General features: G+C 38.5%; 2 protein-coding genes across 3 annotated transcripts in view; one reads left to right on the top strand and one right to left on the bottom strand.

The window, feature by feature from the left end:
* ulk4 (unc-51 like kinase 4) overlaps positions 1 to 9747 on the bottom strand; it is a 104667-nt gene extending 94920 nt beyond the window's left edge. The window contains exons 1-12 of one of the 2 annotated variants that reach the window (XM_022190426.2): positions 9663 to 9747; positions 8299 to 8436; positions 7979 to 8078; positions 7558 to 7697; positions 7336 to 7468; positions 4289 to 4390; positions 4029 to 4112; positions 3786 to 3861; positions 2250 to 2375; positions 1617 to 1945; positions 1014 to 1083; positions 68 to 134 (exon numbers count right to left, since the gene is read on the bottom strand). In XM_022190426.2, the coding sequence (XP_022046118.2) occupies positions 68 to 134; positions 1014 to 1083; positions 1617 to 1945; positions 2250 to 2375; positions 3786 to 3861; positions 4029 to 4112; positions 4289 to 4390; positions 7336 to 7468; positions 7558 to 7697; positions 7979 to 8078; positions 8299 to 8436 (1365 nt within the window). In that variant the 5' untranslated portion in view covers positions 9663 to 9747. Of the gene's footprint in view, positions 1 to 67; positions 135 to 1013; positions 1084 to 1616; positions 1946 to 2249; positions 2376 to 3785; positions 3862 to 4028; positions 4113 to 4288; positions 4391 to 7335; positions 7469 to 7557; positions 7698 to 7978; positions 8079 to 8298; positions 8437 to 9630 lie in introns of both variants that reach the window. The other variant, XM_051957419.1, reaches the window with a different exon arrangement.
* LOC110966537 (trafficking kinesin-binding protein 1-like) overlaps positions 1 to 15144 on the top strand; it is a 165709-nt gene that overhangs the window by 91255 nt on the left and 59310 nt on the right. The gene's annotated exons all lie outside the window — the stretch shown is intronic.

Raw genomic sequence — 15144 nt, 5'->3', positions numbered from 1 at the left:
GGAGTCAACCTCAATGGAAGAGACTAAAAACATAGATATACACTGACACACACACACAGACAATAACCTGAGGTGCTTGGTTCTGGTTTGGAGAATCTGATGTACTGCAGCTCCTTCTTGAATTTGCACAGGAGCTGGAAAAACAACAGGAAGTGAAGAATCTGGTCTCCTAAGACTCAATGTGGATCAAGACTGCATTGGATAAACTCTTGAGTACCAGCAAGGTCACTAATTTTATGAGTTTCTGTGTGTTTAATGTTGGGAAAATGTTTATTTGTTATGCTCATGTATGTTGATGTATGTCTTTGCCTGCTCTGGGACTACAGGTGGAAATTAGCATTCGTGCTATAACCTGGCATAATGCATCTCTCACTTCGGGGTTAATGTTTATTTGTGCAATGTCCCATGGATCAAATAAATAAAAGAAAGAAAGAAGAATTCTAAGCTCGAACACTGAGAAGCTTCTTGTAGACCATTTGTAGATATACGCCCAGAGTTTCAGTCAAGTACATCCCTTTTGAACTACATTAATTTTAGATTGGGCTGCATAGAGTCTTGGTGGTTAACACTGTCACCTCACAGCTAGAAGATCCCACCTACCCACCCCCACCCCCCACGACCCGAATGAGGATTAAGCCATGCATTGGTAATGGATGGATGGATGATTTTAGATTTAGATTTTTTTCTCAGAAAGAAGACAAGCTACAAGGGCACTGAGACCTCACTGTCCTCCATTAAGGCCAAACCTCTGTCCTGCAATTTGATTCACACCAAAATTTAATCAACTGCTCCTTTGCCTATTCTTCGTGCTTCTATTGTGTTTCATGAAACTTAACTCAGTAGTATTTTTAAACCTGCTGACAGTCAAACAAGCAAATAGCACTAAAAAGACATGTCTGGTTTGGCCCTGGCCTTGGCAGAGGAATTAGCTTACTTGGTAGAACAGGCTGATAAAGGTTGGTAAAACTGGTATAACTCTGTGACCCAGAAAACAGCCAGACTGGATGGAATACCTGAGCAGAAAAATGGCCTCAGTGTTGTCCTCGTCTACACCACTCTTCGGTCTGAGCTCTGATACTTTATCTGAAGAGACAAGCACATCAGGTATTAAATCACACGTATTTTGTAGGCTCCATCGTGACACACATGCAGCTGAGACCCATGACTTGGTGTAAGATGGAGCACACATTTTGATCAGGGATGAGTATAGGAGCAAATAGGAGCAAACAGGAAAAAAATCAAAATATTTGCTATTGAAGAGAAAGCAATGGAAATGGACTTATAGCTGGAAACAGCTGATTACTACAGCTGGAAGTTAAATAAGATGGACAAGGATAAACAAACTTATTTATTAGTTAAAAATTTCTTTCTTCCTGTTTGTTGCTGCTGCTGATAAACAGCCTATAAGTTGGGGGTATGAATACAGTAAATGCAGTACATATTGTCCAGTCAGCAACTGTTCACACAATGTGCATACATATTCAAATTCATTACTAGCATAAACCAGAACATACCATTTCAAAATTACATAGCCTGTTGTTGTGAAGCATTAAGCTCTGATGCCTAACCTAAACCAAACAAGCATACCCACAGACAAACATGAAGGAATCTGTTACCTCGTGTGAATGACTTATTGCACTGCAGACTGTTCCCCATCTGCTGAGTTCCACTGAGCTTCAGGTCATCTTCGGTGTTCGCCTCCCTCTCTCCTCTTTTCTCCTTTCCCACCTCCCGCTCCAGGGTCCAGCTGTTTCTTAAGGCTCCACAGGATGTGTGTTTGACAGACTGTTGGCCACCAGTGGCTCTTTCAGTTGGTCTGTCAGGTGCTGCATGTGATGAAATTTGTTTTTTAGACATCCTGCAGGCTGGCTGAGTGATGGTGGAGTGGCTGTTGGGAGGATTGTCTGCCATTCCTGGAGGGAAAAGGTCACAGGGTCCTGTGTGTCTGTGGAGGTATTGAAAATAACAGCATATGAACCATTTAATGACTATTTACAGAGCTTCTGCAGGTTGTTTTTGTGGTACTGAACTGTGTGAAATCATACTGAAAGGGGTTTCAAAATATTTGGCCCCTCTGAGTGGATTAAATGATGCTTGACTAGGCATTGTGGGCAGAACAAAACACATCTAGCATTAATGTCTGCATTGCTACTTTTTCACAAAGAAAATGTAGCAAAATGCAGTAGCATGTCTACAATAAAATGTTTATATAATGGTGAAAAACTAAGAGAAATAAGGAATCAACACACCTTAAATTAGGGCTTTTTCCCTCTTCCTTACTTTCTTCATCCTCCTCTTCAGTTTCTTCTGCGTCCTCCTCTTCCTTTTGTATTTCTGTCCAAAAAGGATGATCTTGCAACTCTGGCCAGTTCATCCTGAAGAAGAAAAATAACAAAACTAAACATTACGACACAGAAGCATGACACCAAGCCCACCATGCAAAAGGAGGAGTGGTCTGGACAGTTAATCCATTCAAAACTAAAGGTAAGTATACTCTACTTCCTGAGAAACCTTGCAGCATGTTGTTTAAATTAAGAGTGATACCTGCCGTATTATTGAAACTTTTTTATAATATCAATGCAAATGGTAAAAGATAATACAATAACTTTTACAAAATAATCATGGGAAAAAACAACTCTTTGGTCGTTGATTTAACTCCTAAGACTTAATTTCTGTACAGCTAACTTTTTTCATGAAAATAATAGTTTTATGCCTTATATGGCTTAGATGTAACTTTACACTGTTGCCCTTCTTCATAATGTGTCAACTGATGAAAAATCCCACCTTCACCCTACAGCATAATACCAAGGGGAACACAAGATTTACATCAGCCAGGACTTTTGAGATAACAAGCACTCAACTAGAACTTTATTAGGAAAACTTGAAAACCTGCTAATTTGTGCAAATATCAGCTAATCATGCAGCAGCAGTGGAATGCATAAAATAATGCAGATGCAGGTCTAGTTAGTGTTTATGTCAAACACCACAATGGGAGAAAATGTGATGTCAGTGATTCTGACCATAGCATGATTCTTAGTGCCAAGCAGGCTGTTAGAGAATTTCTGTAACTGTTGGTCTCCAGAGTTTACTCAGAATGGAGCAAGTAAGAAAAACACCCAGTGAGCAGCAGTTCTGTGAGCAGCCATGCCTTGTTAACGAAAAATGTCAGTGGAGAATAACCAGTCTGTTTTGAACTGACATAAAAGCTTCAGTAACTCAGATAACCACTCTAGGGTGAGCAGAAAGCGTCTCAGAATGCACTGCACATCCAACCTAGAGGCGTACGGACTACAGCAGCAGAGGACCATGTCGCTCCAATCAGCCAAGTACAGAAATCTGAGGCTGCAGTGGGCACATTCTCACAAAAACTAGACAGCTGGAGACGAGAAAAATGTAGTCTGAACCGATGGATCTCTGTCTCTGCTGAGGCATGCAGATGGTCGGGTTAGATTTTGGTGTCAACGGCACGAATCCATACATCATCCATTACGTCTTCAGTCAGTCCGGGCTAGTGGTGATGGTGTAACGATGTGGGGAATGTTTCCTTTTCATACTTTAGGCATCTTAATACCATCATCATTGCTTGACTGTTACTGCTGATTATGTGCTTCACTTCAAACTCCAATGTACCTCCTATAATTTTAAATTGACATGTGGATGCTGTAATGCAATAGGGGTCAAATCAAATTGCAAGCAAGATTCCCAGCCCTGATAAATGTTACGACAAAAAAAAAAAACAGCAAGAGCAGAACACTGCGTGCTGGGCCTGGGTCTAGGAACTCGACCTCTTATCTGGGTTTTTGTTGAGTAAGCTTTTCAGAAGACTCTGGAAGTCCTGACTGGGAGGTCCTTCAGAAAACACTGTAAGAAACAACACCAAAGATAGCTTAAATATTACCAAAAAACAACTCTATTACAGCAATATGCAAGTTGCCCTTTAAAATGCATTATAGAGTTTCTAGCACTTGTTTTGCTAAAATGCAATAATAATATTTGTCAAATATGACATCTTTGAGTGTTTGTATCACCTGTCTGTCTGAGAGGTGGTGGATCCTGATGCAAAATCATCTCTGTGAGCTCAGTGTGGCAGTCAGAGCTAAAAGGAGGTTTACCTGGGAAACATAGCATAGCATAGCATAGCATAGCATAACGTACTCGCACTTCGGTGTTTGGCACAGCGTTTCACTTCTGTCGTTTTGCATTTTCATTTCAGTCCATTGCTCATCAGAAGTGTAATAATGACAACTGTTACAATCGTGTGTGTGTGCGTGCATGCGTGCGTACGTACCAGTGTACATGTAGTAGAGGACACAACCAAGAGCCCAGAGATCAGAGCACAAATCGGTTTCTGATCCCAGCAAAACCTCTGGGGCACTATAAGCTGGAGAACCTGAAAACAAACACACATGCTCATATAGTAAATACAGTACAAAAGGACAATCAAGTAAAAAAATGTTTGACAAATAGTTTAAATAACTGATTTATAAAAAAAACACTTCTTAGTTCATTAAGTTCCCATTGAGTATGCACACTCCACAATGTCTAAAATGTTCTCAGGTTTAATTTCTGATCTGATCACTATTTCAAAACCGCAGCTACTCCTTCCTCTGCATTCTGTCATTTTTAATTTAACCTGTGAATGAGCTGTTTGTGTTAACTAAAGTGAACAACATTCTCTGTTGTTGCACACAGACATTATACAAGAGGAGTGAATAAACCCCTGTGAAGTATCACTTCAATGCCAAATGATAAAAAAAGTAACATCTTACAATAATTTTGAAACTACAATGTTTAACAGTAGGATACTTACTTATATGTAAAATTAAAAACACAACTTAGATTTATTACATTAAACTATATTAAAAATAGAGGTCCCATGGTAGGAGGTCAATGCAACAAAAGTTAGACAACTTTCATTATTGATTTTTCCATGCTTTGTGTGCACTCCTAACAAGTTTGCACTCTTGCAGTCTGAAAGAATCAAACTCCCATCTCTGTGCTTCACTCTTAGGACTATGTAATCACTGTGGTACTCCTGGCTGGTTTCTGGCTATACAGGTTGATATTACACACGTGGACAAAATTGTTGGTACCCCTCAGTTAAAGAAGGAAAAACCCACAATTCTCACTGAAATCACTTGAAACTCACAAAAGTAACAATAAATAAAAATTTATTGAAAATTAAATAATCAAAAACAGCCATTACTTTTGAATTGTTGATTAACATAATTATTTAAAAAAACAAACTAATGAAACAGGCCTGGACAAAAATGATGGTACCTCTATAAAAGATTGAAAACTATTTGACCAGAGTGACATGATTAACTCAGGTGTGTCATTTAATTGACATCACAGGTGTTTCCAAACTCATAATCAGTCAGTCTGCCTATTTAAAGGGAGACAAGTAGTCACCCTGCTGTTTGGTGAAAAGGTGTGTACCACACTGAACATGGACAACAGAAAGCGAAGGAGAGAATTGTCCCAGGACATCCGAAAAAAATGATAGACAAACATCTTAAAGGTAAAGGCTATAAGACCATCTCTAAACAGCTTGAAGTTCCTGTGACAACAGTGGCTCATATTATTCAGAAGTTCAAGACCCACGGGACAGTAGCCAACCTCCCTGGACGTGGCCGCAAGAGGAAAATTGATGACAAATTGAAGAGACGGATCGTTGGAATTGTATCCAAAGAGCCCAGAGCAACCTCCAAAGAAATTAAAGGTGAACTCCAAGGCCAAGGTACATCAGTGTCAGATCGCACCATTCGTCGTTGTTTGAGCCAAAGTGGACTTCATGGGAGACGACCAAGGAGGACACCACTGCTGAAAAAAACTCATAAAAAAGCGAGACTGGAATTTGCAAAAATGCATGTTGACAAGCCACAAAGCTTCTGGGAGAATGTCCTTTGGACAGATGAGACCAAACTGGAGCTTTTTGGTAAGGCACATCAACTCTATGTTCATAGACTCAAAAACCAAGCATACGAAGAAAAGAACACTGTCCCTACGGTGAAACATGGAGGAGGCTCAGTAATGTTTTGGGGCTGCTTTGCTGCATCTGGCACAGGGTGTCTTGAAAGTGTGCAAGGTACGATGAAATCTGAAGACTATCAAGGCATTCTGGAGAGAAATGTGCTGCCTAGTGTCAGAAAGCTTGGTCTCAGTCGCAGGTCATGGGTCTTCCAACAGGACAACGATCCAAAACACACAGCCAAAAACACCCAAGAATGGCTGAGAGAAAAGCGTTGGACTATTCTAAAGTGGCCTTCTATGAGCCCAGATCTGAATCCCATTGAACATATGTGGAAGGAGCTGAAACATGCCATTTGGAGAAGACACCCATCAAACTTGAGACAACTGGAGCTGTTTGCTCATGAGGAGTGGGCCAAAATACCTGTTGACAGCTGCAGAACGCTCATTGACAAATACAGAAATCGTTTAATTGCAGTGATCGCCTCAAAAGGTTGTGCAACAAAATATTAAGTTATGGGTACCGTCATTTTTGTCCAGCCCTATTTCATTAGTTTGTTTTTTAAATAATTATGTTAATCAACAATTCAAAAGTAATGGCTGATTTTGATTATTTAATTTTCAATAAATTGTTATTTATTGTTACTTTTGTGAGTTTCAAGTGATTTCAGTGAGAATTGTGGGTTTTTCCTTCTTTAACTGAGGGGTACCAACAATTTTGTCCACGTGTGTATGTGCAGTCTTTCACTCTCTCTGATTAGTGGTACAAGGGCTCATTTAATACCTCCAGATTGTGGTGGAAATCTTTGTGAGAAGCAGTAAAATAATCAGTGTGAAACAACAAGCTTATGTGTCCCATGACAACTGCATGGTCCCTGATTAAATAAATTAATAAAATAAATAAATAAATAAATAACACTTATCTTGTTATTTTTCCAAAATAGAGAAAATTCACAGTGAATCTTATTTTTAGCTTAAAAAAATAAATAAGAAAAAAGGGCAAAGCTCAAACACAAAAGTGTATTTAAGAGGTCTGACAAGGAGTTATTCAGGATGATTCACAACGTGATCAGAGAGGGTGAATGTGTTGACTGCAACATAAGCTGAGCAGATAGATAACAGGTACTCTCTGGTACAGTCAGTTTGTCAACTTAGAAATAAAAATATATTTCACATGTTGCAGTTTTGAGTCATTTGACTCTGAAGCAATATTGCACAAGGGTGTCCACACTTCTGTAGGATTCTGTGTATGCTGTGTCCTAATTCAACGGGATCCACCAAAAGTTGCATGTCTAACAGCTTAACTTCTCCATTAATCAATAATTTAATGTATACAAGAGCAATGTAAAAAAACAGTAATTTGACCTTGTAATCGCTTCCTCAGGTTGTCAAAGTTCTCCTTGTTGACCAACATAAAGAAATCTTCCAGTGTCTCTCCATGTGCCTTGGACAGACAGAAGCTCCCAAACTTCAGAATGCCACTACCATCCAGTAGGACCTAAGGAGGAGAAATGCTGCATTCATATGACTATAATAATACTCCTGTTATACTTTTAATCTTACATACACATGAATGCAGATACAAACCTTAGCAGGGGTCAGGTCAGAGAAAATGATTCCTAATTCATGGATGTGTTTCAGTCCTTTGACCAAGTCCCATCCAAACCTTTTCACCACATCTTCTGGCAGGCTTCCATCCTGAGCAACTATGGACTCCAGTGAACCACCTGATGAAAAGAAAGAGGTTGGCATTGGAGAGGAAAATAACGTCAAAGTCAGCACAAGAGAGCCAAAATATTCAGACCAATGTCGATAGCTGCTGAATTGTTTAAAAAACCAGTCAGTTTAAAAACTACTCCAAAAAACAGAATATAAAGGTATTTACAATTTTTTTTAATCCTTTCAATGTTTAAATGCGTTACTCATCCATATCCTGAAAACCTGCATTAAGTTGTTACATCTCATGATATCTGACTGTTCATCACAACTGCCAGAAACGATCACTGACCTGTACAGAGCTCCACTACCAGCCACAGGTGGCTACTTGTCTCGTACCACTCATAGAAAGAGACGATATTTGGATGATCCAGATCACGGCTGAGACGTACCTAACAGGAGAGAGAACCAAACATACCTATACGGGGAGTATTCTTTATTCGCAACTACAAGATCTGAGGATTCATTCAGTTTAAAATAGACAAAGGATCCAAACTGCTGATGTCCAAGAGAGACCTTTCTGCATAGGCTGCTTATATTATTAGCATTTAAGAATATTGAAAATGTTACAGATGCCTTAACAAATTCAGAAAGTGGAAAACATCATCTCACATGGTTAGTGATTTCTGTCCTCTTGGCTTTGTCTGTGCAGATGATAGCCACAAAGTTGAGACTTCCCTTCTTTCTTCCTTTATAGACAATAGAGCTGCTTCCTGCACCGAGCTCCTCATACAGGATGAAGTTCTCCATCTGTTGTAAATAAAAAAATCAAGAAGATTAAAGTTAGAACAATTAGACATTAGAAGAATCATTCAATAATATTCCCTGACCTATATGATAAAACTGTGTGTTGGAATGTTATAATAATAACTTTATTTATATAGCATTTTTTTTAAAAAAACAGAATATACAAATTTACAAAGTGCTTCACAGGCAAGACAAAAAAGAAAAAGAAAGATACTCAGGAAGAACATTTAACAACATAAAACGTTGGTAAAAGATATTCAAAATAAATTAGTACCACAACACTAGGTAAAAAAAATTAAGTGCCACATCCAAGTACGGGAAGGAACAAGTGAAACAAAAGAAAAACAGACTGTAAAACCATAAACACAGGGCAAAAAAATGCTAATAATAGTAGTAATAGTAAATAAGCAAAAAACAGGCATAAATAAGGAAATAAAGGTTGAAAGACAATAAAATAAAGAGTGAAATATACAAAGTTGAAAAACAATTTGACAATAAAAATAGACTGAAATAAAAAAAAACTGAAATAGACACTCGTCTTTCATTTCACGGTATTCTGCAGAAACATCATGCTGACTGAAATGTTTTGTCAGTAAAGATCCACACTTTGTTTTTTTTAAATGCATGACTGCATTGGAAAATCATTCATTTATTTAAATCACTATCAAGAGACAGTTAGCAGAAGTGTGTATATATATATATATATATATATATATATATATATATATACTTCTCTATAGTTTGTTTGATATTGCTCTCTCTTCATGTTAGATTCACCAAATTAGGGACTTCTATGACTTCCATTCTTCGAATAAAAGCTCCTCCTGTAAAATGTGACCGCTGATTTGTAGTAACTATAATTAGCTGCAAACACCTGGTACCTGCTTGGTGAGGGAGCAAAAACCGATGTAGAACGCTGTTTATGTCCAGCCAGTAAGATAAGACACTACAGTGTTTATTAAAAGTGCATGTTTAAAGTACAAAATTAACGTTTAGGTTGAGAGAAACTGGTGCAGCATTAATTTAAATTTTCAAATTCGAGATACCAGTTGGTTTGCTTGTATTTTTGCCCGCTAACGGCGTCGTCTGTTCAGAAATAGCCTTGTAGTTTATTCCCTTTTAACAAGACAGGCGTTAATTGCCCAATTTAAACTGAAATCAACTTAATTAAAGTATAAAAAGCCTCCAAAAACTCACAGTAAAGGTTCTGCTGCTGTTTCAACACTTACTATCAAAGTACGTTGGAAGTTTCCTCTTCAACAACCCGCTGTTTGTTACCGGAAGGCTGATGGGCTCCGGAGAGGAAACTAAAACAGGGAGGTATGGGATTCTTTACATGAAAAAAAGGCTAAATACTCCCATTTTAGTGATGTTATTTGTATTTAGAAGTGAATTTCAGTTATCCAAACAATTTATTTGCAAGTATTATTAAAGTAAAATGCTAATTTTATTGAAAGTGTTTTATGGGGTTTCCCCCAAACTCCCTCTAAATGGAACATTCTTGCGTTGCTAAGATACCGGAATGAACACTACAACATGGAGGAGAGATACAAAAAGACTTAAAATATTGGTTCTTTGTTCCTATGAAGATGTAACAAGTTTAAATATGGCGAGAAGGAGCAGATATGATGACAGAAATTAGTTTTAGAGGAGAAAGAAGCAAAAAATGTTGTTTTATGATCAAATTTGTGAAAAAATAGACAATGAAAAGTGTATTAAAAAGGCATCTTTTAGCCTATCTGACTGGATTTATAAATATATAAACGCTGCAAGATTTTATTCCAGGTGTGGTTCTGTAAGCTGGAGCAGTATTTTTCAGCTTGTGTGTAGCAGATTTATTTATCTCCAGACCACATGGACGTATCAGAAGCTAAAAAATGATTTAACTACATTTTAGAGATTATTTTAAAGTGGTTGCAATTATACTACTACTGCGCTGCTCTCTCCATTTTTTACGCTAGTGTTCAACTGGCTGACACCAAAACCCATGTCTTCAGGGCATGAATGCCACAGCATGGTATATTACAGGCTCATTGTTGAACCATCACACCCCACCCCTCACACACACACACACACACACACACACACACACACACACACTTGTACTTGCTGACAGACTGGAGTGTTTCAATGATTCAGAGTTTTGTGTAGATCAGTTCAGTCAGTTCAGGGCTGCAGTGTGACAAAAGCCTGAGAGAGCAGAATGACGTCATCCACTGATTAAAACCGGTTTCAATGAATGACATCAGACACGAGGCACCGTGACATCCTCCTGAGTGGAGTTTGGGATCAGTGAGAAACTAACTACAGTGATATTTCTAATAGCACTGACGAAGAACCAGTGTTTGAGTCTACGATAGTTTTCCAAACTGAAGCAGCTCATAGGCCATTATCAGCCGATGAAAATGAAGCTTTTGCAGAAGAAAAGACGAAATTAAACTCAGTAAAGCCCAAATAAGCAATCTGAATCAGGTTAAGGAATAACATGAGTCCATTTAAATCTGCAGCATGTGTGGGGAACAACAGGGAAAATTCTCTCAGTGCAACTTCATGCTTCCACAAAGGTAAAGTTACACAAAATCACTAAGAGTATTACTTCCTTTGAGCGCTTGTCATTGAACAAAATAAAAGAGATCAGTTCAATTACTGTTTTTTCCAACTGCAATGCCTACATTGTTTTACAAATCAGAATTAGAATTCGTTTTATAACCAAGTAGGTGTTTTTCAAAATACCAGGAATATGACTTGGTGTTCTGGTGCATAGCAGTGGACTATGACACAACTTTTAAAGAAGAATAGCAGATTAAACAAAGCAAGTGTTGTAAGTCGAATTAACAGTAAGTGGTAGAAAATGAATAAGATGTAAGTGCTACAAGTCCAGCCATCCATCCATTCTCTATACACCGCTTTATCCTCACTAGGGTCGCGGGGGTGCTGGAGCCTATCCCAGCTGACTCGGATGAAGGCAGGGGACACCCTGGACAGGTCGGCAGTCTGTCGCAGGGCTACATATACAGACGAACAATCACACTCACATTCACACCTACGGGCAATTTAGAATAGCCAGTTAACTTCAGCATGTTTTTGGACTGTGGGAGGAAGTCGGAGTGCCCTGAGAAAACCCACGTATACAGAGGGAGAACATGCAAACTCCATACAGAAAGATCCCAGGCCCAGGCCGGGCCTTGAACTGGGGACTTTCTTGCTGCAAGGCGAAAGTGCTAACCACTACCCTACTGTGCAGCCCTCAATCAAGATTATTTTTGTATAATATTTTTAATACAAATTGAATGTAACACAAAGTTTTTGAACTTGAAGTGAAAATATTTCAGATTGTTCTACAGGATTGGTCTTTGTCTTTGTGTTCAAATTGCATTTTCATGATTGCAAACTACCAGCTTTCTCCTAAGACCACTAACAGTGTTCCAGAACAATTCTGACACACAAAAAAAGCAGAAAGTTTCCTTTCTAAGGGATTTATTTAATGAAATTCAATGTTTTTGTAAACACAGCTCAGCATGTGTACTGTGATCAAAACATAGTCCTAAAAATAGGAAGTAAATGATACTTTGAAATAAAAAAATAATATTAATGTAGTTTATTTTGAAATCCGTCAGACCGGATGTAGCTTCATACTTCGTCCACCTTGTCGCAGCTCCACTCAGCAGCTTTGTTTCAATCAGGGGCTCACTGACTCCTGATAAGGAAGCAGAAAAAGCTGCAAAAGTTTAGAGAACAGACAAAGTTTGTTTGAATCTCATTCTGTGCTGGTTCTCTTGGCTTATTTGTGGAGCTGAAACCGGAGTTTTACGCTGATTTTCTGCCTGATATGGAACTGATTCTCTGATACAACCGGCTCGTTTCGGACTCGCATTGACTGAACTACTCTACAATCTGCTGCTGGTCGCCAAAAAACGGACTAATTTGGACTTTTTTGGGGAAGTTTGCGCCACTGAAGCGGTAAGAAAGACTTGGTGAGTTGTGAAAGTTTCTGGTCGATTTTTTTCTGATCCTACGGTTTGTTTTAGCAGCAGGTGCAGAAGCACACGGTGTGATCTGATATTAGCGGTTCTTCAGGGTGTAGCCTGCTGCCCGATGCCGCTTCACATGTCACTTTATCAGAGCTTTACCTCTAAATAATCATCCGTTTTCCCCCATAAATCATCAGCTGAGCAGCTCTACTACAGGCAGCATGTGGACTCCTGGATGTGCAGAAAAGAGTCCGTTCACATGTTGGTGAAATGTTCAGCCTTCACGGCGGCTTGTGGCACTTTTTTAATAAGATTAATGTGAGACTGAGCTCAGTTTAATCTCATCAGAGTAAACCTGCCTTCACTCATTAAAAAGCTGCTGGATTATCACAGCCACAACCTGGATCATCACCTGCATGAATCACACCTGAATCTGAAGGTTTTGTAAGAAAAATAACACACTATATTAGTGGGCTGATATTATCCTGTCATAGATAAATTGACATATATCTGTGTGTGTGTAGAACATAATGCAGAAAAAGATGCTTCAGGTAAATTAGAAATAGTGTCATGGCACAGTTTGTCCTGCAGCACATGTAGCAAAGCAGCCGGTGGTGCGGAGTCAAGTAGTGTCTTCTTGAATAGCTCAAAACTAGTTTGCAAAATAACACTGGAAACCTGATGACTCCAACGTGTATTATTTGTCTTTTATTGATATATATATATATATGTGTGTGCTGCTATATCTTTTTTTTTTTTAAATTTCCAGCCTGAAAGTCAGTGTCAGTATCGGCCCCAAAAATTCTGTATTGTTTTTCCAAATTAGTCAACTGAGCTAAAATTTACCTCTGCAAACCTTATATTAGAAAGTTTCTGATAAAAAGATAAAAAGACGCAGACCACTTAGAGAAGGCTTGAGAAGTATGTATATATTACTACACTCAACAAAAATATAAACGCAACACTTTTGTTTTTGCTCCCATTTTTATGAGATGAACTGAAAGATCTAAAACTTTTTCCACATACATAATATCACCATTTCTCTCAAATATTGTTCACAAATGTGTCTAAATCTGTGATAGTGAGCACTTCTCCTTTGCTGAGATAATCCATCCCACCTCACAGGTGTGCCATATCAAGATGCTGATTAGACACCATGATTAGTGCACAGGTGTGCCTTAGACTGTATTTGAGAGAAATGGTGATATTGTGTATGTGGAAAAAATTTTTAGATCTTTGAGTTCATCTCATAAAAAATGGGAGTGAAAACAAAAGTGTTGCATTTATATTTTTGTTCTGTGTATATATTTTATTAATGACTCTATACAGTAATATAAATGAAGACAACCCACCGGACCAGTCATTGTAGCACAGTGTATGCTAAACTCTCACTGATGTCACTTTGGGCTTCTACTGACATGCAACTAACTGCAGGTTATTACTCCGTCAAGAAACGCAGCAGATTTATGCAACTATTGGCGTATGTATGCCTGCCAGTCTGTTATTCCATCTGTGCGCACCATGGCTCAAAACTGGACTAACTGGTTTGGATGAAATTTTCAGGGAAGGTCAGAAATGAAACAAGGACCACCTCATTACATTTTGGCAGTGATATGGCTTATAGTCTGGAACCACGGATTTGTTAAAGATTTCTGTATAGAATAGAATGGATAGAATACCTTTTATTGTCATTATACACACACAGTGTCAAACAAAATTAAAAGACAACTCTTGTGGTGCAAATTACAAATAAGACAATAGATAAAAAGTATAAATATACATACATACAAAAGGAGCCAGTAAGACAGTGAGAAGAACATGACAACAAATGGCAGAGATAAATATATCATTGCAAGATAGCAGCATGGCGTCACTGTAACTATGACAACAAGTGAACACGACATCACTTGCCTGTTGGCGATCACATGATTGCGATCCTACTACAAATCGGCTGTTGCAGACTTATCGGAACTTATCCATCCAACATTATACAAGGAACAGTTGATTCAACTGTGGCGGTGTTTCTGAGTCCCATCAATTCCCACCTCCCGCTAAATATTCAGATAACGCAATTTAGTATCTGTACATAACATACACACGCCTGTGCTCAGTGCAAGGTCATTATGTTTGTGGGTACATCTATATTAAATGAACACATTCTATACTGCTGTGATTTCTGATTTTCAATAACTGATAAACAAATGTTGTATTTCTAAAATAAAAAGCAGCATTTCTGAGAATGCCATATGGAGGAATGAACAGCCTTGGTGGAGTACTGCGCTCTCTGAGTGCTTTTATTGTTTGCATAGTGATACTTAGAAACATTTAGAAGAGAAGCCTTAAAAAGCATTTAATAGAGTAAGTGTTGCTTTTCATCAGCCTGCAGCTGAGCTTTCTCAGCCACAGTCCGAAGGAGCTAAATAAGGTTCCAGTTGCGTTGCCAACTAGCAGCACATGATCTGTTGAAGGTCTGCAAACTGTCTGACTGCTGCAGCACCTTAATGTTACCACCAAGTCTGCAGACAGACGAGTAGAAGCAGAACCTCAACGTGCAGCTTGAATGTCTGACGGACAGAATTACTGTCTGATGAGCTGAAGAGTCTGTTCTGATGTGACCTCTCTGTCTGTAGCAAACACACAAACACAGACTCATTTATTCAAAATGACGCAGTAGTTGTGTGAGATCAAAAAACTTCAATAAGTCAGAAAGGGCCTTCTTCTTAGGAATGGAAACAGACAT

Source organism: Acanthochromis polyacanthus, chromosome 12 (genome assembly GCF_021347895.1).
Source record: "Acanthochromis polyacanthus isolate Apoly-LR-REF ecotype Palm Island chromosome 12, KAUST_Apoly_ChrSc, whole genome shotgun sequence".
Lineage (NCBI taxonomy): Eukaryota > Metazoa > Chordata > Actinopteri > Pomacentridae > Acanthochromis > Acanthochromis polyacanthus.
The sequence above is the reverse complement of the archived record's forward strand: the minus strand, read 5'-3'. Positions and strand labels throughout refer to the sequence as shown.